General features: G+C 50.0%; 2 protein-coding genes across 4 annotated transcripts in view; one reads left to right on the top strand and one right to left on the bottom strand.

The window, feature by feature from the left end:
* ACSF2 (acyl-CoA synthetase family member 2) overlaps positions 1–22,638 on the top strand; it is a 33,845-nt gene extending 11,207 nt beyond the window's left edge. Inside the window, exons 2-17 of one of the 3 annotated variants that reach the window (XM_081271696.1) lie at positions 8,780–8,975; positions 9,338–9,466; positions 9,713–9,766; positions 10,164–10,282; positions 10,431–10,596; positions 11,137–11,232; positions 11,384–11,541; positions 11,815–11,879; positions 12,204–12,280; positions 18,233–18,340; positions 18,814–18,933; positions 20,201–20,352; positions 21,130–21,271; positions 21,369–21,479; positions 21,670–21,738; positions 21,996–22,638. In XM_081271696.1, coding sequence (XP_081127822.1) covers positions 8,780–8,975; positions 9,338–9,466; positions 9,713–9,766; positions 10,164–10,282; positions 10,431–10,596; positions 11,137–11,232; positions 11,384–11,541; positions 11,815–11,879; positions 12,204–12,280; positions 18,233–18,340; positions 18,814–18,933; positions 20,201–20,352; positions 21,130–21,271; positions 21,369–21,479; positions 21,670–21,738; positions 21,996–22,046 — 1,813 coding nt within the window. In that variant the 3' untranslated portion in view covers positions 22,047–22,638. Of the gene's footprint in view, positions 1–8,779; positions 8,976–9,337; positions 9,467–9,712; positions 9,767–10,163; positions 10,283–10,430; positions 10,597–11,136; positions 11,233–11,383; positions 11,542–11,814; positions 11,907–12,203; positions 12,281–18,232; positions 18,341–18,813; positions 18,934–20,200; positions 20,353–21,129; positions 21,272–21,368; positions 21,480–21,669; positions 21,739–21,995 lie in introns of all 3 variants that reach the window. The other 2 variants (XM_081271695.1, XM_081271697.1) reach the window with 2 other exon arrangements.
* CHAD (chondroadherin) lies at positions 12,878–16,431 on the bottom strand. Its single transcript, XM_081271698.1, has 4 exons — positions 15,598–16,431; positions 13,619–13,782; positions 13,222–13,367; positions 12,878–13,014 (listed from the first exon to the last, which is right to left on the bottom strand). The coding sequence occupies exons 1-3, from the start codon at positions 16,369–16,371 to the stop codon at positions 13,226–13,228; spliced, it is 1,080 nt and encodes a 359-aa protein (XP_081127824.1). The 5' UTR covers positions 16,372–16,431; the 3' UTR covers positions 12,878–13,014; positions 13,222–13,225.
* Positions 22,639–24,550: the final 1,912 nt, after the last annotated feature.

Below are 24,550 nucleotides of genomic sequence, written 5' to 3'. Positions count from 1 at the left end.
CTTGGAAGCCAGACAGTCCTGGGGTTGGGTCCCAGCTTGGCTGTTTACAGTCTCCGGGGCTTGGGGTGAGGCATAGCATTTATCTGAGCCTCATTCCCCCATCTGCAAAATTTAGTGCAAATTTCATGAGAATTGAACAATCACTTGGAATTAACAAAATAATTTGCTACAAATTGCGGGGACCTCGAAGGCTCTCTTTTGAGATCTCTTTAGGCAACTTGCTGGAATCATCAACATATAAGTGCTTCTTGATTTGCGATCAGCCTCTCTCCAATTCCTAGGAACCAAGGAGGAGGCCAGTCTGGTGAGGGCTGCTAAAGCCTCTTTCATAGTCTTCGTGGCTCCTGTGCTCATCGTCCTCTAAAAGTCTTTTACCAATTTACACTCTGGTCCATTTCTCAACATCCTCACCAACATTCTGTATTATCAGTCATTCTTGTTTTTATGTTGAGATAAATAACCATTTTATTAATCAGGGAAACTTAAGCTCATTTTTTATTTTCTCCAGTGCTGGGGGTTGAGCCCAGGATCCCTGGCCTGCTAAACAGGGGCTGAGCTACAGTCCCAGCCCCTAGATAGCAGTAGCATCATTATAATCCAGTACTCTATCGTATCCTGGGGTAAACTGTCTTACTGATGGTATCACGCCAGCAGGAATACAGGCTGAGCTCTCATTTAGCTGAAGCTGCTGTCTAATACCATGCCTAGGAGGGCTGTTTGATGAGAATGCTGGTCATGGAATTTTGAAATTAAACATAGACTCCTTTAGAAAGACAGCAATGTGGTTTGGGCAAAGGATTGCTAATTTGTTAATTTTCCCCTATAGTAACTTTATGTTTATTACAGTATCAGACAGACTGAATAGCTTCTTCTCTATATTATATAGCTACAGATTTATCTACATGTGTTTTTTTTTTTTTTTGGAATAAGAATTTTTGGGGGGCCGGGTTGTGGCTCAGTGGAAGAGCATTTGCCTAGCATGTGTGAGGCATGGGTTCGATCCTCAGCACCACATAATAAATAAAATAAAGTTATAAGAAAAATAATTTGGGGGCCCTGTGCAATGTCACGCTGTAATCCCAGCTACTTGGAAGGCTGAGGCAGGAGGATTGCAGGTTCAAGGCCAGCCTGAGCAACTTAGTGAAAGCCTGTCTCAAAATAAAAAATAAAAACATTGAGCTATCGTGGTAAAGTGCCCCATGGGTTCAATTTCCAATGCTGGGGGAAAAAAGCTTTGGGGGGGGTCCCATATCATAATAATCTAGATGAATGATTGAGGGTTGAGTTTCAAATCTCAATGCTAACAGATCAGTGGGTCTCTCTCCCCTGGCCTGCACCCCCTTTCTCTGCAAACAGAGATACATTTTGGCCATTGTTTGAAGGTTAGTTGCAGATATAACATCAATGGTTTTAATCTTTGCTTATCTCTTGGGGGACAAATGCCTCTTTGAAGTGCTGATTTGATTTGTGACAGACAAATTTTCCTATGCTTAGTGGCCATTTGTCTCTGCTCTTCTGTGAAGTTGGAGCAGATTCAACAGTCATTGGTCCTTTTAGTGGAAAACCGTGATCAGATGATAAAGCTGTTTGTATCAACTTTTTTTTTTTCAGTATTAATTTCTCTATCATTTTTTTTCCATTTGTAAAACAGGAGTAAAAGCCTTGGCTCCTTTGACTACTGGGATGATTTGCCTGGGCGGCTTTACAGAGGAAGAGTTCAGTGTTCTTTTCTCTCCTGCTCATGTGCCCTGTAGGCTTGCCCATCTCTGCCTTCCCCTCTGAGAGTGCTTATCTTTTTCATAAAACAGAATCATTACATTCCTGGCTAGCCCTTAAAAGTCTCCACGGACATTCTTGGAAATTGTACTGTGAAGCAGATGGTCATGGAGTGGATTCTAGTTTCCTACAGGAGCAATATTCCTGAAAGTAGTCTTGAGCTGCCTTCTGGACCAAAGCCTAGAGTCTAGTAAGCTATATTCTAAGTAGCAAGCAATGCGCCATGAACTTCTATATGCTCCTAATCCTGGAGAATGGGCATCCCTGTCTGAGATGGGCTGGAGAACGAATAGTCACAGTGAGCTATGAACTGCAGAGAGCACATAAATTACTTTCTCATTTAATGGAACTCTCCAGAAGGAAAATACTACTACATTCAGGAATAGGATTATTTCTTTTCAAAAACTGGGCACAGTGGTACACACCCATAATCCTAGGAACTCAGGAGGCTGAGGCAGGAAAATGGCAAGTTCCAAGGCCAGTCTTAATGCCTTAGCCAGAGTCTGTTTCAAAATAAAAAATAAAAAGGGCTGGTGATGTGGCTTAGTGGTAGAATGCCTCTGGGTTCAATCCCTAGTAACACTAACACACACACACACACACACACACACACACACACACACACACACCGCAGTCTGGCTGGGCACAATTCATGAGCCACTTATCAAGCAGAAACGAACTTTATTTTTAGAACACAGGCAGGACCACATGAGCTCTTCAGGAATTCCCTCTGAGCCCAACTGCCACCACTGGCTTCCCACAAGCCTCTCAAACCCCCCCCCCCTCCTCCTGCTCTTGAGGCCGATTGGCTGGGTCATGTGGGCGGAGCCAAAAGAGTCCCCCAATGAGCAGCTCTGTGGTCTGAAAGGGCCGGGAAACAGCCCAATGAGCATCACTGCAGAGGAGCCAATCAGCTGGCAGCTGGAAGTTTGCTGGGGCCATGATGAGCCAATCAGCTGGAAGTTTGCTGGGGCCCCTTCGGCTGTGGCTGTCAACACACACACACAAATAAATAGATAGATAGATAATTTAAAAAGATAAAGAAGAAAGAAAAGACATTTTGACATTTTGATGGATTCATAAACTCCACATCCTTTAGTTACCACCCCTCTGTCCTCCCATCCTCCCCAGCCATAAGTAACCACTTAATCTACTTTCTTTTCTTTTTCTTTTTGTGGTGCTAGAGATGGAACCCAAGGGGGTACTGTACCTCAAATTACCTCCAATTACACCCCCATATATTTTTATTTTTTGAGATAGAGACTTGCTAAATTGCCGAGACTGGCCTCAAATGTGCAATCCTCCTGCTTCAGTATCCTGAGTGTCTGGAATTATACGTGTGGTTTTCTGACTATGGGTTTGTCTGTTCTGGGTATTTCATATACATGGAATTATACTGTTTTCTATGGTTAAAATAAGGAGATGATCAGTAAAATTTCACGAATCACCTGGTTTACTGTCACACAAATAGATGCTTGTTTTATATATATATTGTTTTAGTGGCCAATAGATCTTTTGTTTTATTTATTTACTTACATGTGGTACTGAGGATCAAACCCAGAGCCTCATACATGCCAGGCAAGTGCTCTACCACTGAGCTACTTACTCCAGCCCCAGATGTTTCTTTTTTAATTCACAAAAGAGGGGGAGAATAACAAGAACAAATCTCACAGGAAATACCCTGATTAGAGGAGGCACCTTAACCACATAGTAATGAGTTCTAAATTTCTAGGCTCAAGCGATCCTCCTGTCTCAGCCTCCTAAGTAGCAGGGACCTCAGGTGTGTGCTATCACATCCTATATGTGTTTTGGAGTCCAACAGTTGAGGTGCATTACTCACAAATGAGTTCTGCTAAAGTGAGACTAACATTCCCCAGGAGCAGAGTGTATTGCATGTTTTACCACAGCAACAAATGTGTGAGTATTTGGGATCATGTTAGACCTGCATAATGCAACATGTGGCCTTTGGTTATTGACTTTTTTTTTCACTTAGCACAATATTGTCCAGGTTCACTCATGCAGTAGAATGTATCAGTGCTTCCTTCCCTTTTATGGCCAAATAATCCTCCACTGGGAATGCATATGTGGCATTTTGTTAATCAATTCATTGTTGCTAGACACTTGGGTTGTTTCCACCTTTGGGCTATTGTGAGTGGTACTGCTATAAATATTTATGCACAGGTTTTTACTTTGTCAAAGGAAAATCTTTAAAATTTAGTTTAAATAGCTTTTTTTTTTTTCCTGAGTCAGAGTTCTGCTATGTTGTCCAGGTTGGTCTTGAACTCAAGCCTCCTGCCTCAGCCTCCTAAGTGGCTGAGACTACTGGCGCATGCCACTATGATTGGCTAGTTTAAATATTGTAGTTGGCTTTATTTTCAGTCCTAGAATCCAGGAACTCTATGTTATATGTGGGGCAAGAGCTTTACTGCTTGTGTACCCGACAAATACTCCGGGGAGTCAGCTTGGCAGGAAGACAGATTTATTCAAAACTGTCTTTGAAGGAAAGTAGAGGAGGCTTCCTATCTCAGTCTCAATCTTCAGAGAGTTCAAGGATGAGGCCAGCTTTTAGAATAGAAATGACAGCAAGATACAACAAAAAACAGGAAATAGACATCAGCAGATTTAGTCAGCCAGGGAACTGGTCATTTTCAGTTTCCTTGGTCTGTGCTCAGCCAGTGGAGGAAGTTCAGAAGTTAAATCAGTTTGGAGCTCTAATTTCAAAAGGGGCTGTTTCAAATCCTGCAAGAAAAAAAAAAAAAGAAAGAGAAACAAATAACAACAACAAAACAAGTTATCAGAAAGTTGCTCCTCCCCTCATTTCAGAGGGAGTCTGTTTCAACTACTTTCTCTAAAATAGAGGAAATGTTATAATGGACTGAGCCAAAGAGGTTGGGCTTATAGACAGAGAAGGGAAAGCAAAAACAAAGAACAAATTTCAAAGTTACTTTCCTTGTATACTGAGGAGAGGGAGATAGAACTGTAGAAAAATAGCTGATGGGTTAAGATTAGATTACTTTAGATTCCCATATTTTGAGTGAGGATCATTATCATGCTGATTGAAACTGGCCTGTGGGAAATTAGGCTGTTTTCTCATTTTTTTTTTCCTGGTATCCTGAAAGTTCATATAAACGGCTTAATTTTGTTTGACAATGTGGAACTTCAGCATGGGTGACTCCATTTTGATTTTCAGTCTGGTCAGTTGGAGCCCAGTGCAGGAGCTGAGTTCAATACAGTAGCCTCAAATCAATGTTTATAGCAACTTAATTCACAATAGCTAAACTATGGAATCAACAAACTAAGTGCCCTTCACCAAATAAATGAATAAAGAAAATGTGGCATATACACACACACACACACACACACACACACACAATGGAATGTTACTTGGTCATAAAGAAGAATGAAATTATGGCATTTGCTGGTAAATAGATGGATCTGGAGACTATCAATCTTAGTGAAATAGACCAATCCCCCAAAATCAAAGGCCAAATGTTCTGTCATGTGCAAGTGCTAACACACAATGGGGGGGGAGGGGACGGAATAGAAGCCCTTGGATTAGACAAAGGGGAATGAAGGGGGAAGGAGGAGGGTGGGAATAAGAAAGACAGTAGAATGAATTGGACATCACTTTCCTGTATTCATATGAATACACGACCAGTGTAATTCCACATTATGTACAACCACAAGAATTGGAAGTTATACTCCATGTATAATAGTCAAAATTATACATACATGGAGTATATTATACATACATGGAGTCTAAAAAGAACAAATTTTTAAAAAAGTTTTAAAAAATGGCCTCTCTGGATGTGGTGGTACATAACTATCATCCCAGCTACTGGGGAGGCTGAGGTAGGAGGATTGAAAGTTTGAGGCTATCCTGGACAACCTGGCAAGACCTTGTCCCAAAATAAGAAATAAGAAAGGACTGGGAGTGTAGCTCAGTGGTAAGAGCCCCTGGGTTCAATATCCAGTACCCACCGCCTGCTATCCCCAAATTTCCTTGTTCCCAACTTCTCGCTTATAAAATAAGATCTGGGCCAACTGTCTTAAGGGCCACATTGGGTGGGGCTGGGCTTTGTCTCTTTTTCCTGCTTCAGTCCCATCTGGCTGTGGAAGGCCTCCCCAATCTAAGTAGCTGATGGCCGCATGAAAGGTTGTTGACTTTAGTTTTGTGAGTTGAGACCAACAAGGTCTGCTGGTTCTCCTCCTCCAACTCCTTAAGCTCCCTCCCTCCACACCTCAAAACAAAACAAAATGACGAAAATGAAAACCACAAAACATTTGTTTGACAGGGGAACTGCCCCGGCTCTCTCTAAAACCAGAAAAAAAAAAATGGCTGCCTATTTGGCCCCAGGTGATTGAGGTTTGGCCAGGGAAGGAGAATCAGCTTTTGAAATGACTAAATGACAGGGGTGGTTCCTACCTTTATGAGCAAATTCCATTGATAGGAGTTTCTAGAACTCTTTTAACTCCCTGGAGGAGCCCTCTGTCTCCCTTCTGCCAGGCCCTACTCTAGTCCATGTGTTGGGATCAGCTAGTAGAAAAAAATAAATATTTTGTGGAATAAATAAAATTTGAGACCAGATAGTCTCTGATGGTCAGACAGGGAATAAATTCAAAGTGGAAAGAGCAGGAATTGCCCCTTCCCATGCCTCCTCCCTGGATCAGGGTGGCAGACCTGGCTGTAGGTGTTGAGGCAGCTGAAGTTCCACTGAATTCCCTGCCTCAGCTCAGTTATTTGCCATCCCTGCAGGCATCTGACTTCTTTGCCTTTCAGCTTCCTTACCAGGAGGAGAAGGGAATTCATATTCTCACCTGAATGTCTTTCAAAATACATTTCTTTTTTTTAATAACATTTGTCTTTTTTTAAGTATTTTTTTTAGTTGTTGATGGACCTTTGTTTTATCTATTTGTATGCAGTGCCAAGAATCAAACCCAGTGCCTCATGCATGCTAGGCAAGCTCTCTACCACTGAGCCACAACCCTAGCCCCCCAAATACATTTCTGTTGTAATGCCAGATTCCTGGGACTCCAATAGACCTCCAGGAGCCGAATCTGATGCAATCACACAAGAGTCTTGCAAGCTCTGAGCCTGGACTCACAACTGTTTCCCACGTAGCGGTCCCAGGGAGTGAGTCCCGGTCCTTTGTTCAGTGAGATTTTATAGGTTTTGGGGGGATACTCTATGCGTCACAACATCACACAGCAAATCATTCCATACGGTGGGAAGGTCAAACAACAGCTCTTAACGTTGATTAGCACATTCACTGGCGGGAACAAGTTGGGTAGGGGTGATTGGTTAGTACAAGAGGGGGATTCGTTTGAACTGATGATTGGTTTAGGCCACGAGGGGTGTACTTGCTAAACTACATGGTTTCCCAACATGTTATCAATCACCATAAACTATTGGGGGGGGGTCATCTGGCATCCCAGGTATTTTCCCTGTCTCATGCCGATTGGTGGTTGCTAGGGGGTTGCTATGGGTCCTCACCTAGACTGACTGAGGCAGGGCCACCTGGCACCGCTGCAGATCTCTCCTGTTATTTGTAGACAAACAACTCAGCAGGGTGGGTATGTGCTTAGGAGTGCTCTGTGGGTTTTTCCTAGGACAAGGGTCACGCCCCCTTCCTTAGGACAGGCCTTGAGATAGAAGCTGCTGTTATTTATTTTCAAAAATGGAGTCACATCAGTTTCACACTGTATATTAAAGTAACCTTAGGCAATAAAGAAACTGTGGCATATATACACAATGGAGTATTACTCAGCATTAAAAGAGAATAAAATCATGGCATTTGCAGGTAAATGGATGGAGTTGGAGCATATCAAGTGAAGTAAGCCAATTCCAAAAAAAACAAATGTTTTCTCTGATAAGTGGATGCTGATCCATAATGGGGGTGGGTGGGTGGGGGATCATGGGAAAAATGGAGGAACTTTGGATAGGGCAAAGGGGAGGGAGGGAATGGAGGGGGCATGGGGGTAGGAAAGAGGGTAGAATGAGATGGACATCATTACCCTAGGTACATGGACAAAGATACGAATGGTGTGACTCTACTTTGTGTACATCCAGAGTAATGAAAAATTGTGCTCTATATGTGTACTACGAATTGAAATGCATTCTGCTGTCAGGTGTGACAAACAAACAAATAAATAAAACCCTTAAATATAAAGTAACCTCAGACATTAGACATAAAGGAGATGAGCGTTTCCTCTTCAGGGACAGTCCACTTGTGGCTGACACGGGACATCTGCTACTGAGGCACCATCTCCTTCTGTCTTGTTGCCCTGTGGTGCCTGAGATCACCATGTGGTCCAAATACTCCCCCTCTTTTCCTGTCACAATTACCTCTGCTCTGCCATGTCACCTGAGAGTTGGGAGCCTGAGCCCAGGTGCCATTCAGAACACAGGGACTTTCTTCTTCATCTGTGGGAGGGAAGATTCTTGCTGCAACCTGGTCAGTCTGTCAAATAACAGGATCTTTCCGTTCCTAGGGCCGCCATCTGCCTCCTAAACCCTTTGCCTATTCTGTCTTTGAACTTTAGACCCAGAGGAGAGAAACAATGGCCCATCAAAGAACCCAAGGCCCTGGATTCCCACTCTGGGTCCAAGCATGGGCTTCATTGGTTTCTAAGGACCCCAGGGACCTCTTTATTTCCTGGCAGGCAGGGATTGGGGGTATAGGTACAGGCATGCTTCATAAGATCTCTCTGTGTGTATAAGTGGTCTCCCACAGGCTTCCTGGGGCACCTTATCCTTCAGGTGAGGCAGGTGAGGGAAGAACCCTTGTCCCTACTTGAGGTGGCTTTGTCCCCATCCTACTACTTTGGGGTTTTGTTTGAGGTTGGGGAAGCATCACAGGAAGTGTCCAGGCTTATAAAAAGATCCAGAGAAAACTCTGCTCCGACACATTGGCAGTCTGACCCCAGGCTGGGTGTGCTGGGTGTCCTTGTTGGCAGGGAGGGCCAGCTTGGCACAGTTCAGACCGTGACCCTCTCCCCACAGCTCCGGAAAGCTGGAATGCACCGCCCCACTGCCCGTCGGGGGCTTCAGCTACCTTCAGGGACACACCAGTTTCCCTCTTATCAACAAGACTGTGGGGCAGTGCCTTGATGCCACAGCACAGAGGTTCCCCGACCGAGAGGCCTTGGTTGTCCTCCATGAAAACGTCAGGCTGAACTTCGCCCAACTCAAGAAAGAGGTGGGTCCTGACCTTGAACCCTCGAAGGGGGCAGGTGCCAGTCCCCAGGCTTCCCTGGGTGGGTGGGGCTGGAGGGTGGGACATGATGATGGGCAGTGTGGTGGCGTTGCCTGAGGACCTAAGGGACAGCAAGAGAAGCAGACGTAACTGAGGCAGAAAGGGTCTGTCTCAGCAGCTCCTGGAGCACTGTTAACTGTGTGTACCTCGAGCTCCACCCAGAGCTCCACTGAGGCGAATCTGCCTGTCCCTGTATTCCTTGTGATTCTGATGTGAACCCTTGGGCCAAGGGCTGAGGGTGAGAGTCATGGGCCCCTTCCTGCTTGCTCCCATCTCACCCTCTGTGATCCATCTGTTTGCACCAGGTGGATAAAGCTGCTTCTGGTCTTCTGAGCATTGGCCTCTGCAAGGGTGACCGGTTGGGCATGTGGGGACCCAACTCCTATGCATGGGTGCTCATGCAGTTGGCCACTGCCCAGGCAGGCATCATTCTGGTAAGGAGGTTTGCATGGTGCAGGGGGGTATCTGTGGGGGGGGGAATGCCACTCAAGAGGAGCCCACCTGCCTCTTGGCCCCAGAACCAAACCAGTGCCTGGCTGGTTTCAGATCAGGTAGTTCTGTCTCTTAAAGCCCACCATGTAGACCGGGTGGTGTGCTACCTCGTGCCTTCTGAGAGTAGAGGGCCATCTGCAGGGTGGAGTGGCTGCCCAGGACAGACATTCCCTCCTTGTTCCCCCCAGGTGTCTGTGAACCCAGCCTACCAGGCTATGGAACTGGAGTATGTCCTCAAAAAGGTAGCTCAGGGCCCCTGCTGGTGCCTGGCTCAGGGGCCAGACCTGGCCATGCAGCAAGGGTGTCCCTCCCCCAGCCGTTTGTGGTTGGAAGGAGGACCCAAGCCTCTGGTGGTGGGCCAGACACAAGGCTGGCGTGCGTGTTGTTGGGGAGCACGTGTGTATCACAGTGGTCATGAGCCAGTGTGGCTCTGCGTGTGTGGCCCATGTCTCAGGGTGTGGTGTCTGGAGCTGGTTGTGTGTTTGCTGTGGAGTCGGGTGCATGCAGGTGCGGCCGGTGTGTGGGTCAGAGGATGGTGCTTGCGCACATCAGGGTAGTGATGCCCATGTGTAAAAGAGCAGATGATTAGTCTAGGGCTTCCTGCTGATCATAAGTTGGGGGGGGGGTGCCCTTCCACAGGTGGGCTGCAAAGCCCTCGTATTCCCCAAGCAATTCAAGACCCAGCAATACTACAACATATTGAAGCAGATCTGTCCGGAGCTTGAAAAGGCCCAGCCAGGGGCCTTAAAGAGTGAGAGGTAGGTGTATCCTGGATTTGGGGAGCACCACGAAGCATCCCTGACTCCTTTACCCTCCATCAAGCCCCAGGGGTGGGGCTGGCATCCCCTGGAGCAACCCCTAACTTACCCACAGCCCCTGCTTCTCACCATCCTCCCTATCCCCCAGTCTCCCAGATCTGACCACAGTCATCTCGGTGGACGACCCTTTGCCGGGGACCCTGCTGCTGGATGATGTGGTGGCGGCTGGTAGCACAGAGCAGCATCTGGCCCAGCTCCAACACACCCAGCAGTTCCTGTCCTGCCATGACCCCATCAACATCCAGTTCACCTCGGTAGGGCAGAGGTCCCCAGGCCCCAAGCCCAGCTGACACATGCCCCCTCCCTCTGTGACCCATTCCCAGGGATGGGGAGACCACAGGAAGTCAGGAGAGCAGGCACTCTCCTGACACTGGCCTCTACCCTTCTGCTCTGCCTTGGAAAATCACTGGTGTCCTTGTCACACGACCCTTTCCTGGCCCTCCTGCTCCCCAGTGTGGTACAGATTTACTGAGCCACTAGGGCTCAGAGTTTAAAGTTGGTAGAACCTGTCCCTCCTTTAGTGGAAGCAAATCTGAGGCCCAGAGAGAGAATTTGTCCAAGCCCCCATGGCTAGTGGGCTTCCTCACGTGAGTCACATGGGAGTGACGTGAGCACTGAGTCCTTCTCGTTCGCATTTCTGGATCCCCACATCTGGCCCCTCGCCGCACGTGGTAGACCTTTGGTACATATACCAGAGAAGCAAATGGATCTGGGGCATCGATCCTGGGCAGTGGCCGAGGGTGGGAAGGAGATGGGGGAAAGCAGGCCAAGGTGTCACCTGCTTGTCTTTGTAGGGAACCACAGGCAGCCCCAAGGGGGCCACCCTCTCCCACTACAACATTGTGAACAACTCCAACATGATAGGCCAGCGCCTTAAATTGCATATGAAGGTGAGATGGGTTTGGACTGGGGCAAGGTTTGGAGGCTGTGGGGAGGTGGGCAGAGCGGGACAGCTTGCTGGGCTCCCCCTGCTGGCTGGAGGAACTGGCTTCTGGGGCTTCTACTCCCATGATAAACTCAGCCTCATGTCTCCATCTTTAGCCGCCAGAGGAGTTGCGGGTGGTCATGCCCTGCCCCCTGTACCACTGCCTGGGCTCCGTGGGGGGCACGATGATGTGTGTGATGCACGGTGCCACTCTCCTTCTGTCCTCTCCGAGCTTCAATGGCAAGAAGGCGCTGGAGGCCATCACCAGAGAGAAGTGGGCACTGGTAGACAGGCTACCCATGGGCTGATGAGATTCTCCTAGTCCTTGCACCTGAGCCCTGACCTTTTCCAAAATGTCTCCTCCTTCTAGTCATGAGACCTGGGATGGGGTCGTGGGGGACTCCCAGGAGAAGACCAATTCCTGCCTTGAGCTTCTGCTTGTTCCCCACAGCTTTGGCTTTGGCCCTTAATGAGGTTCATGGTGGGGTGGGAAGAGGGAGTTCCTTTCCATTTCCAAGCCTAATTTGAAGACCCTCCCCTTACACAGAGGCTCCACCATATTTGGCACCCCAACGATGTTCGTGGACATTATGAACCAGGCCGACTTCTCCAGTTACGACTTATCATCCTTATGTGGAGGTGGGGTAGGGCCAAGGATGGCCAGGCATGGGGACGGGGCTGCTTTCCCCCAGGACTGGCCTGAATGAGCCAGTCTTCTCTTTAGGGGGACAGGAAGGGCCCTGTGAAAACATGGGTGAGAGGGAGGCAAATCCCCAGTGTCCCTGGACACCAGGCGCAGGCCAGATATTAGGTGTGGAAATAGGCCCAGGATCAGGGAAAGAAGGAAAGAAGGTCCAGGATCAACCAGCAGTAGATAAAGGGGGTCCACTGATCTGGGAGAAGGGGGAGCTGTGTCAGCCTCGCTCTCTGATTCAGGTGTGATCGCCGGGTCCCCTGCACCTCCAGAGCTGGTCCGAGCCATCATCCACAAAATGAACACGAAGGAGCTGGTGGTGAGTGGCAGCCAGAGTCACTGGGAGTGAGGGGAGGATGGGGGGAGGACTGAATGACAGGTCTGGGGATGAACTGAGGCCAGATCTCCAAAGGTGACCCCTAGGCCAGCCCTCTCTCCAGAAAGCAGAAATGAGAAAACACAGTCTGGCCTCTTCAGCACCTGACGAGGCATGGAGATAGGTGACAGGGAGTAAATACTATACATCCATAAATTTATACTTATAGAAATCTGGGGCAGAAACGCAGCACGGGAGGATGTGCAGCCAAGCACTGGTGTCCTGTGAGAGCGTCCTGGCAGGTGGGGCTGGCAGAGTTGGAGGAAGGGCTTGAGACCGTTTCTGGAAGCAGGGGGTGGGCTAAGGGTCTGATATTTGTTTCCAAATGGCAGGGAGAGAGGGAACAGAAGAAGGATGGTTCTGGGAGGGTGACCATCCTGATGATCACCCTGCTCTGGTTCTGCTGGACTCGGGGGTGTTGACACCAGCTTCTCTGAGAGGAGCCACAACAGGGCCAGCCGTGATGGTTGAGAGGGGCTTTGGGTCCTCCCTTGCACTCTGTCAGGTGGAGCTGGGTTGGTGGTACAGTGCCCAGGGCCCTCTGCCAGGACGTGTGCCGCTGTGGGCAGCTCTGTGCATCAGCAGAGGCTGAGGGGAGGAGCGGGTGGTGGTGGGAAGGTCAGTAGTCTCTCCGGCAGAAGGCAGAGGCCAGTCGCCAGGACTGGCTGAGTCAGGACCTGTGGCGAGGTGAGGATGTGTGTTAGGACTCCGACATCATTGACAATGTAAGAGAGGACAGTGGGAGTCCTGGGCACCATCTTTTCCTCCCAGAGGGGAACACCAGTTCTCCCCTCCTGCAGAGGTGGGGGAATCATGAGTGATACCAGCTCACTTGCTAGAATCTCCAGAGAGGAAAAAGGGGGACCTGCCTGCCCAGCCCCCACCTGTTTAATGGCGGCCTGCTTTCTTGGACCTCTTGGTGGGGAACTTGCAGCTGCGGAAGGCGTCTGTGTCACGGATGTGCTGGCCCTTGAACTTGGCGGGTGAGGCACAGGTGGCATCTGGGCGAGAAGCCTTGGCTTCCAGCCATCTGGAGAAACAGAAAGTTGCTGGGGTTGGGGAAAGTGTGTGGGAATACTGAGGGGAAAGGACAGGGAGCTATAGGGCCAGGATGGACTTGACCTCTGGATAGACTGGAGCTGTCATCCTCATTTTACAAATGAGGAAACTGAGGCTCCCAGGGTCCCGTGCTTACTAGCAAATCTGGAATGTGTGCCCAGGATAGCTAAATGCGGGACCAAATGAGGGGAGATTCTGTGGGTGACATGGGAACATTCTCACCGCCGAAGACCCCGAAGCTGGCAGGTACATTTCCAAGGGTTGTTGGTGAGGGTGAGGGTCTCCAGGTTGTCAAAAGGGAAGTTGGGGGGCAGCTGGTTCAGTCGATTATTCTCCAAATGGACATGTTTCAGCGTGGTCACACCCAGGAAGGCACCATCTGAGAACTAGGGAGGTAAGGCGGGCTGGAGTGAGTGCTCTAGCCTATGTGCAGCCTTTCCCAGTTCTGTCCCCACAGAGGAGCAGGGTCTTCTCCTGGACACAGGCCTTGGTACCTTGAGGAGTTTTCAAAGCAGAGTGATCAAGTTATCTAGACGGGCTAATCCCCATGGCCCTTTTGAGATAGGAGGTGTTGTTTCTAACCAGCAGATGATAAAAAGGAAAAAAAAGTTCTGTCCCTTTAGCCAGAGTCACACTAGAGAGTAAATAGTAGCCCTAGGACCACACCCCACACCCCTCCCCTGGGCACCACACTCCCTGTGCAAATACTGGGCTGCTATGGCAGCCAGAATTTGTCCCCAGGAGCTCAGACTGGCACACGGTGAACCTGGTCAGTGTTTGGCAGGGTAGGCAGCAGGCCCAGGCTGCCCACAGCCCAGAGTCCTGGGACTTCCCCCAGCTTTATCCTCACTGCCTGCCAGACACTATTTGTGGAGCCACCTTGGTGAAAACATTGGCCAGTTGGACAGCTCCAGAGGAAATGTTCCATTGGTGCCCACATCTTGGCCCCAGGCGCCACTGTTCCTGTCTGGCTGCCCCTAACCCAAATCAGTCCCTGATATGCTGTTCTGCTGCCCACCAAAAGGCCACTCTGGCACTAGTGGCTAATAGAGGATCCCACCACCAGCGAGGGTGGGGTCTGAGCTACAGAAGGGCAAGCCCTGGCAGGCTCCATCCAATCAGGCAAAGTTTGGCTGCTGCCCAGGTGGATTCTGTCATCTTCTCCATGTCTGTGCCTTCTCCAACAGCCTAGGTTAAGGTGTGACATTCTCTAGTGACCAGACTGCCCTCTACCTTGTCTTGGCTCCCACCCAAACCTCCTGTCTGAAGCCTCTGTCCCAGGGTGATTTTCCAGTCCCAAGGAAGAGATCTGGCATCCCAGGGGTAGAAGGACTAAGTGAGAATGCACACAGGAGATGGGTCTGGGGACTAGAATGGGCAAAAGGCAGCCAGCAGTCTGGGGGACAGTGAAGCACACACAGCCCAGGCTTTCCTGTGGGTTGTCTAGTGCCAAGGGCTGACAATGGAGTGCTTGCCTTTGCTCCTTCATATGGCTCTGCAGCCTAGGGAGTCTTTGGTCCCTATGTCTTGACTTCCCTACTTAGGTAGAATGAACCTGAAAATATCATGGCGTGAGTGAGTAAGTGTGTGTGTGTGTGTGTGTGTGTGTGCGCGCGCGCGCGCGCACGCGCAAGCACATTGGTGGGGGTGGGGGCAGCACATCCACCAGGACCTCTGAGGGGTGTAGAGGTCTTCCTCAGGTATTTGCTCCCCCCTCACTCCCCAGCCCCCCAGTCCACCTTAGCACACAGGCCTTCCCCCACCAGGAACAGGGTCTCTTTGTGGGCCTGATTTGCCCAGAAACTCTGGAAGCCTTCTCAATAAACAAACCTTTCTTTATGGGATGGTAGGTTTACTGGAGACTGGGAAAAACAGCAGAGGAGGGGAGGAAGGCCCCACCGGAAGAGGTGGGCACTGCTCACAGTGGGGGTTTGGGAGCACTACAGAGGCTCCTAAGAGGCCATTTGTGGGGCCAGGGTAGCCCCTCTCCTCTTAGATGCAGGAGTCCTGGGAGGGCAGCCAGATAAGGATTAGGGTGGGGATGTGACAAGAAGAGGGAGAGGTGGCAGAGCTCCTTGCCTTGAAATAGCCAGAGGGACAGGGAATTTGAGGAGAGGGGATGGTGCCCGGCTGTGGTCCTAGCTCCCAGCTTTCAGGGGGAGAAGAAGGAGCCCGGCAGAGCTCTGCAGTCAAGCACTCACCTTCTCCAAATTGGTGTTGTCCAGCCAGAGGGTCTCCAGGTACCTGCCGAAAGACTGGAAGGCGTTTTCTGGGATGCTCTTCAGGGGATTGTGGGACAGCTTCAGCTCCTCCACCACCCGCAGCTTGCTCAGGGCGGCGGAGGGGTAGCTGGATAGCTGGTTCTTGTCCAGATGGAACTTGGCGAGGTTCTCTACATCGTCCAGAGCTCCGGGCTGCAGAGAACTGAGCGCATTTTCTGACAGGTAGAGCCAGCGCAGGTCCTTGGCGCCCTGGAAGGCGCCTGTGCGCAGCTCACGGATCTTATTATTGTTGAGCTGCAAAATAAAGAGGTTGACTAGAGGGGACAGCAGCCCGCGGGGCAGCTCGGTCACCTTGTTGTGGTCCAGGTAGAGGTAGGTGAGCTCAGTCAGGTCGTCGAAGGCGCCCGCACGCAGCACGCGGATGTCGTTGTGGGACAGGTACAAGTAGATGAGCTGCTTGAGGCCGCGGAAGGCGCCCGCGGCTACCTCGCGGATCTGACAGTGCTGCAGGTGCAGCGACACGAGGTTCGGCATGGCCCGAAACGAGTTAGCAGCCAACACCGGGAAGTTGTTGCGCTGTAGGTTGAGCAGCTTGGTCTTCTCTGACACCTTGGGGATCTTCTGCAACCCCACTTTGTCACAGATGACATGCTGCAGGTCTCCGTGGCAGTGGCAGTTCTGGGGGCAGGCGTCCAGCGCCGGCAGAAGGCTGGCCAGAATGCCGAGGCTGAGTAAGAGCATCGCGCGGGCCATGGCCAGGATGCCTGGAGCCGGGGCTAGGGTCAGCGACGGCCAGGTGCGGGCAGCGGCAAGTTCTGGGCGCTCGGGTCTCCCGCCCTATTTATATGGTGGCCCCGACCGCAGCCGGCGGCCTGAGCCAGCTACTACGTGGAGCATCGAGGCCACTGGACTTAACTCCCTCGCGCCCAGAGATGCTCCCCCGCCCTCCATGGCGAGAGGGCCAGGGGCCCTTCCCCCACCTGGCGACCATGCATTGGGGGACAAGACCGTACCCCTCAGTCTGAGACCTTTGCTGCCTGCTCTCAGATGAGATGCCCTTTCTCCCCCTACCTCCTTTCCCTGGGCTTTTTTTTTTTTTTGGGGGGGGGGCAGGGCGATCATGGGTGTGTCTAGAGCCCCAAGTTTACACCGGAGAGGAGGCGTTCCCCGAACTTATTTGTTTGCTCAAATTTGAGTCTCCACGTCTCCCCCACCCAATGCACACTCGGCGGAGTGCCCTGAACCCGAGGAGAGAGGAAGCGGGGCCGGACAGCGGGATGCGTCTCGCCGTGGTGGGCAAGCCGGCGGCGCTTTAATGGGACTCTTGTGCTGAGCCAGCCGAGCGTGAGAGCCCTTCTGGCGTCGGGCTCCCCCTTCTGGCTAGACACTCCAGAGCCGACCCTAAGGAGCTCCTTCATCCTTGGGCTCCTCCCTGACTCTTCTCTTCTAGTCCTAGGCTTGCGATTCTGACCCGCGCACCCACCCTTTTTCTAGGGCTGAAGGCTAAGCAGAGAAGTGGGAACTTGGGGGCGGAGGCGTGGGAAGTGACCCACAGAACTGGCAAAACATTCGGAGACCACAGGCCACGGGACAAACACAGTCGTACCATCCCCCTCCTAGATCTCCCCCAAAATATCCCCATCTCCCAGTGGTCAGGACCCACCCCTGAGGGGTCTCAGGGTGGCAGCCGAGTGGCGCCGAGGTGTACTTGGCAGAGGCCACAACTGGGCAGTGGCCCCAGGACTGTGAGGATGGATGATGTGGGGTCAGGATCAGCCCTGGCCAGTTCAGGCTGCCAGATGCACAAGGTTGTGGGCAGCCCTCCCCAGCTGGGTCAGGTCTCTGTGTGCCCACTTGCCAGCCACCGTGTCCGGATTCCTGTGGACAGGGGAGGGTGAGCAGGAAGGTCATAGCTCTGGTCCCAGGTAAGCTCTGGGCTGCCTGGCAGGAGATATTGTCCATTTTGAGGGGTAAGGGAGGAACTAGATCCCAGCTGTGCCAGAGCCACACCAGCTGATACAGGGGGATGGGGGACCACAGGTAAAGATCTAGTAGAATACAGGGTAGTCTAGAACATTCTCTGATGGTATTTAGGCTGGCTTCTGATTTTTCTGATGTTCAGGATGTTCCAACCACTGAAAGAGCAGGGGTGGGGCTGGGGGTTGTGTGTGCCACAGGCGTTTTAAATCCCTGCTCTGGTTGTATTTTATTTTGATGAAAGTAAATTTACAGGAAATTCTGCAGAGCTCTGGGGCACCCACCCCAAGGTCAGGCACTTGTCCCAGGTTTTGGGGGTGGGTTGCATCTGTGCCACTTCTAGCTGGCCAAGGTGGACTGGCTTTCTCATCAAGTTTATGGGGCCTTCGGTTTGGAAGGAAGGAATAGAGGATGTTGTGGCCTGAAATCAGGAAGGTGGGGCTAAGGCAGCATGTGGATGGGGGAAAGAAGTCTAGGATGTTGGTAATGCCAGGAGCCACAGACAGACATGTGACTGCTCTAAGGAAGCAGGACTGAGAGCCCTGGCTAGGACAGAATGGCTTCCCAGGTCTCAGTTTTATTTCAGATCTGGGACCCCTGCAGAGATCAATGTCAACCCCCTTTCTGGACCCTCTAGGTTGTTTATGGAACTACAGAGAACAGTCCTGTGACCTTCATGAACTTCCCTGAGGACACTCTGGAGCAGAAGGCAGAGAGTGTGGGCAGAGTTATGCCTCACACGGAGGTGAGCCCCCGACCAAGACCCTCAGACCTCAACTTCCACCACTCGGGGACATTTATTGCTTTCCATTAGAGGTCCCAACAGTTCCCAGAAGATGCTGAAAGCCCCTAGAAGCAGGATCTTTGCTGGGCCTGGCCAAGGCTCTTTGTGGGCTGAAAGGGGAAGAGCTGGGAGAGAGGCCCTGAGCAGCTGCCAGCTGCCTCCCTTCCTGTCTGAGGTGTGTTTTTGCCAAGCCCACTGTCTGCTTCAGGGCAGCCAGGGAAGCCTCAAAGAGGAGCCAGAGCACAGAGATTTTTCCTACCTAGCTCTTTCTCCCCCGTTGACTCTTGCCTCTCGCTTTGGTGGAGTTGCTCTTCTGACTGGGTGTAGATGGTTTCCCAAGCAACCTATCCCTCTGGGGGTCCCTTGCATCCCAGACACTGTCCGGAGCTCATCTCAATTTCAAAATCCCAGCCATGACTCCTTTGCCATACCAGTTTCTCTGTCCCTGTGGGGTTACTGTTAGGGGCTCCATGCAGCTGCTTCCCTTGGAACTCACCTCTCCTCTGGTGCATCTCCTCTCTCCTTCCCTCCCAACTGGAGCAGTCCCATGGGAAGTGAGTATGCAGGAATATGAGCCCCTCCCATATCTGACAGCCTCACTGCCACCCCCATTGGGATATGCCGCAGTCTTGGCTGGGCACAGAATCACGAGCCACCACACAGCTTTGTAGATTCAAACAGCAATTCTTTATTCCCGAACTCACACTGGCCTCCACACACGTTCTGGGGCAATCCCAGTTCTGCTGCCACCCAAATCACCTCCTCCACGAGGCTTTTTTCCCAAAATTCTCTCTGAATCTCACGAGAACTCAATGGGAGCTCAGGCAGCAGGAACGCCCTAATTCCAGCAGCAATAATCCTCAACATCGAACTTCCCTAAAATCCAAGGTCTTAAACTGGGAACGCCCTTAACCCAAGGACCGGGATACTTCCTCAAACCTGATCAGCTCTAAACCCGGATCCGCCTTGGTCTTTGAGCAAGGTCACCTTACATGCAATGTCAACAGCGAAATCATTAACATGGGGTACGCTAGCAAGGAAATTTTGATGCGTCATTTCTACTTGGTAATGGCCCTCAGCAGGGATACCCAACTGGAAGGTAGACTGGAACTGACATATTTATGCCCATATTTGGATGCACAAACCGAGACACACTGGCTGTGGCTCCTTTTTCTTTCTTTCTTTCTTCTTTTTTTTTTTTTTTTTTTTTTTTTGGTAACAGGGGATTGAACCCAGGAACTCTTAACCACTGAACCACATCCCCAGCCCCTTTTAATTTTTTGAGACAAGGTCTTGCTAATTTACTTAGGGCCTCACTAAGGTGCTGAGGCTAGTCTTGGGTTTTCCATCCTCCTGCCTCAGTCTCCTGAGTTCCTGGGATTGTAGACATGTGCCACCGCGCCTGGCTGTGTGTGGTTCCTTTTGTACTAGGCTTTCAGACTGCCCCTCCTGATCACATGACACTGCCACACCACCCTCCTTGGCTTCTTTATTTGGTGCTTAACAGGAAGTCAGAGGAGACTCCCTTCCCTTCTGCAGTTTATAACTCTTCAGCTGGCCTGGCCCTCCACAAGCTTCCTTCCCTGCCTCCTCTTCCCTCAGCACCCCTGGCCTTGGCCTTGACTGATCTTTCATGCCCAGTTCAGGTCTCTGACTGGTGATGAGTCTACTCTGGCCTCTCTCCCTTCCCTGGGCTGTGATGGGCAGAGCCAGGGGACTTCATTATTGGGTGAAGGGAGGCAAAGCTTTCCCCATCCCTGAGGGCTGCCAGTCCTGGAACGAGTGGGCAGGTGGCCCCAGCCTGAAGTTGACCTGTCCCAGGCCCGGATCGTGAATGTGAATACGGGGGAGCTGGCCGAGCTGAACACGCCCGGGGAGCTGTGCATCCGAGGGTACTGCGTCATGCAGGGATACTGGGGAGAGCCTCAGAAGACCTTTGAAGCAGTTGGGCAGGACAAGTGGTATCGAACAGGGTGAGAAGGCAGGGTGGGGGAGAGACTCCGGCTACTGAGGGGAGACTGTGGGTTCTGAGACTGAGCTGGAAACATTAGCACAAGGAGGATGTGGGTGTCCAGAGGGCCCCTCTCATCCTGGAGACTTGACTTCCAAAATGTGTACAACGTGGGTAACCACACCTAGCACGGAGACAAGACACCAGAACAGTGTGCTGTAGCCATATTCCCAAAATTGGAGCCAAGATTGATTCAGTCACTCATTTGTTAGCTCAGCACATTCTTAGTACTCATCTCCTAGGGGCCAGCATTGTTCTTGTTGCTGTTGCCCCAATGGAGAGCAAGATAAAAAGGACCCTGCTTTTACTTCCCACTTGTCTGGAAGAGGAAGACAGATTATTTTGGACATCAAAAAATTAAATGGGATTCTATGCTGTGCACAATAGGAGAAAAGGTGGTTGTAATGGGGAGGGGAGCTTTTCTCAGAGCTGGTGGTCAGAGAAGGCCTCTGGAAACTTTTGATCTAAGACATGAATGATGAAACAGAAACCAGCCTTGAAAAGCAAGTGCACAGATAGGGAAAGAGAAAGAGAAAATATGTGATAGGTATTGTACTGGTTTATTGTTCTCTGCCTTCCTACCTAGACTATAAGTTGCAGAGAATGTGTCTTATTCCTCCTGGGTCTTCTAGAACAGTGGGGGACATATAGCAGGTGCTCAATAAATGTTTGATGAATGAGTGAGCAAGGGAGCCAGTTAAAGCAGAGAATAGAGGGCATTCCTCGGCTTCATCTACAGAGACATCGCCTCCATAGACGAGCAGGGCTTCTGCAAGATCGTGGGTCGCTCTAAGGACATGATCATCCGGGGCGGTGAGAACATCTACCCAGCAGAACTTGAGGATTTCTTCCACACACACCCACAGGTGCAGGAAGTGCAGGTGAGGCACCCAAGCCAGGTGAGCCCAGGTGTGATCCAAGAAGCAAGAAACAAGCGGGAAAACGATGATGTCTGATATTTGTCTCTGACCTTGGAAGGTGGTGGGAGTGAAGGACCACCGGATGGGGGAGGAGATTTGTGCCTGCATCCGGCTAAAGAGTGGGGAGACCACCACTGAGGAGGAGATCAAAGCTTTCTGCAAAGGGAAGGTGGGAGCCTCAGCGTCCTCCATCTCTCTGACCCCTGAGTGTTCCCTCACACACCTGTTCCTGCCAACCATCCAGGATTGGGGAATGCCCCACCCTTACAGACATGACTCTCCAGCCAAGTGAACCCTCTTGCCCCAACCCTTGCCCTGTGACTTTGCCCAGCCTCTTGCTTTGTCTTTCTGTTCTGCAGATCTCCCACTTCAAGATCCCCCGCTACATCGTCTTTGTCAGTGACTACCCCCTCACTGTCTCAGGAAAGGTGTGTGAAGTGGAGGTGGCCAGGGAGGGGCAGGGTGTCATGGGACTCCAGGTGGCCCAACCCATGCCTCTCTCAGTGGTGAGCAGGAGAGGCAGCATAGGGGGACTAACCTGTCATCTCATCCTGATTTGTCCCAGGCTTTCTCAATCTTAACACCAAAAGCTGAAAAAGCCCTCAGTCCCAAGCAAACGGTTGTGGTTGCTCACCCTAACAGGGGGGGACCCCACCTGACTCTCGCTCCTTTGTTTTTCCTCTAGATCCAGAAATACAAACTCCGAGAGCAGATGGAAAAACATCTGAAACTGTGAATCCAGGGGAGGAGGGTTCCAACCCGGCCTGCCTCCCGCCCCTCCCCCCCAAGCCCCAGTCTTCTTTGTCATTTGGCATAAAGAGCTCTATGTTTCCTGGTCTCTGGCTAGAGTACTCTCTCTGGATGGAGAGTGGATGGAGAAAGGAGGAGTCTCAAGAGAAACCAGCACTTTCAGACTGATTCCTCTGAATACTACTTTTTAAGTAGATGATCTGTTTAATCTAACCCTCACCCCATCCCTTTGAGGTTGCAAATCCATTTTTTCTGTTTCTTCTTCTTCTTTTTGGTACTGGGGATTGAACCCAGGGATACTTTACAACCATCCTCAGCCCTTTTTATTTTGAGACAGGGTCTTCCTAAGTTACTAAGTCAGGCTTGAACTTGTAATCCTCCTGCCTCAGCCTCCCAAATTGCTAGGATTATGGTGTGCACCACCATACCCTGCTTCCTTTTTTTCTTTTGTAAGCTTTACTTGGTCCATCATTTTTCACATTGTTGCCAGAGAAGTCCAACAAGAAATACTCTTTTTTTAAAAAAAAATAAGAACATATGATATGTCAAGAGCTTTGTAATGTTTTGAACAACTAATAAAAAAATAAAAAAAATAAGAGCTTTATTGAGATATAATTCACATACTATCCAAAACATCCATTTAAAATGTAGTTTATCCAGTGGTTTTTTTGTTTTGTTTTTTTTTGTTTGTTTGTTTTTTGTTTTTTGTTTTTTTTTTGGCAGGGTGGTATTGGGGATTTAACTCAGAGGCACTGGACCACAGAGACATATCCTCAGCCCTATTTCGCATTTTATTTAGAGACAGGGTCTCACTGAGTTGCTTAGTGCCTTTGCTGAGGCTGGCTTTGAATTCTTGATCCTCCTGCCTCAGTCCCCTGAATCGCTTGGATTACAGGCATGCACCACCATGCCTGGCACCACTGGATTTCAATATAGTCACAGATATGTGTAACCATCACCACCAAAGTCAATTTTGAATGTTGTTGTTACCTCAAAAAGAAACCCCATATCCTTTAACTATCACTCCTCCCATCCTTCCCAATCAACCCAGTAAAAATAAAGCAGGCTGTCATTTGACCCAAGAAATAAAAAAACAGTTGGCTTCTACAAGGCACATAGGTACTGTTACTTAACCAGCCTGTTTTGCCTGCTGTGCAGTTTGCCAATCACTAACACCATGAGTTTTGCAAAAGAAAGTTTATTCATGAAGCAGCAAAGCATGAGGAGATGGGAGAACCAAGTCTCAGACCCACCTCCCACAGGGCAGGGCTTGGGGATATTTATGGGATAAAGAAGCAGGGTGATTTAAGGTTTGGAGCAGTGTGACTGGAGGTGATCAGTGGTTGGCACATCCCAAGTGTGATCACCCCCCCATACTGACGATTAAACTCAGAGGTGTTCTACCACTGAGCTACATCCCTACCCCTTTTCTTTTTCTATTTGGAGACAGGCTCTTGCTAAGTTGCTGAGGGTAATCTCAAACTTGTGATCCTTCTGCTTCAGACTCCTGTGTCGGTGGGATTACTGGTGTGTGCCACCACACCTGACAATGTAACCAGTCTTCATAGCTCTTCTTAGGACACATGTTTAGAAAATGGGGTCCCTTTAGCACCATCTGAGGGTGGAGTTTTTGGCCCCTTGATGTCAAAATGTCACCAATTGGATACTTGCATAGGCCCAAGTGATGAATCATTGTTTTCAACCAATAGCCTCCAGGTCCCTGAAAAGTAACCTAGGCAACTGTTATAATCATGACCCCCATGTCAGGGGTGTTATCTAGTGCAGAACTGGTGGGAGACTAATAATATATCACTCCACTGCAACCTCCAAAATTAGTGATTTGAAAAGTCAACTAAAATCGTGTAATGAAAAGCAAGTGAAGCTACAGGACTTATTGTTTTCCCTCTATTTCAGTTCCCAGTTCAGAGACAAACTTTTCTCCCGCCTGCAGCCCTCACCTCCTGGGATGTCTGTCTCCAGCAGCAGCAATTGCAGCTGTCTTACTTTTTAAGAAATGATCATGTATTTAGGATCCTCTGAGTGCCAGGCACTACACTAGATGTTTTCATGTACATTTTCTTTTGAAATCTTGCCAATGATTTTATCACATAGGCATTGGCCCAATTCACAAACACTGTCACTGAAACTCAAAGAGGTTCAGTGTCTTGCCCAAGGCCACACAGCTGGGATTAGGAGCCAGCTATCTTTTTGGGGGCAGGTACCAGGGGTTGAACTCAGGGCACTCGGCCACTGAGACACATCCCCAGCGCCCTACCCCTTTTTTTTTGTATTTTCTTTAGAGACAGAGTCTCACTGTGTTGCTTAATGCCTCCCTTTTGGTATAGGATTTGAACACTTGATCCTTAGCCTCCTGAGCCACTGGGATTACAGGTGTGTGCCACAGCACCCTGCTAGAACCCAGAAGCAGATTCACTGTGCACTGGTCACTAACTTGTCCAAGTTCCATGAGACAAAACACACACACACACA

The sequence above is a fragment of the Spermophilus citellus genome (genome assembly GCF_964194105.1).
Source record: "Spermophilus citellus genome assembly, chromosome: 17".
NCBI lineage: Eukaryota > Metazoa > Chordata > Mammalia > Rodentia > Sciuridae > Spermophilus > Spermophilus citellus.
The sequence above is the reverse complement of the archived record's forward strand: the minus strand, read 5'-3'. Positions and strand labels throughout refer to the sequence as shown.

Excerpts from the sequence above, each read along its gene's own strand:
- CHAD (XM_081271698.1), bottom strand. The coding sequence starts at position 16,371 with ATGGCCCGCGCGATGCTCTTACTCAGCCTCGGCATTCTGGCCAGCCTT. Across the intron at positions 13,783-15,597 it reads ACAACACCAATTTGGAGAAG|TTCTCAGATGGTGCCTTCCT; the intron begins GTGAGTGCTTGA and ends TTACCTCCCTAG. Across the intron at positions 13,368-13,618 it reads CAGCTTCGGGGTCTTCGGCG|ATGGCTGGAAGCCAAGGCTT; the intron begins GTGAGAATGTTC and ends CTGTTTCTCCAG.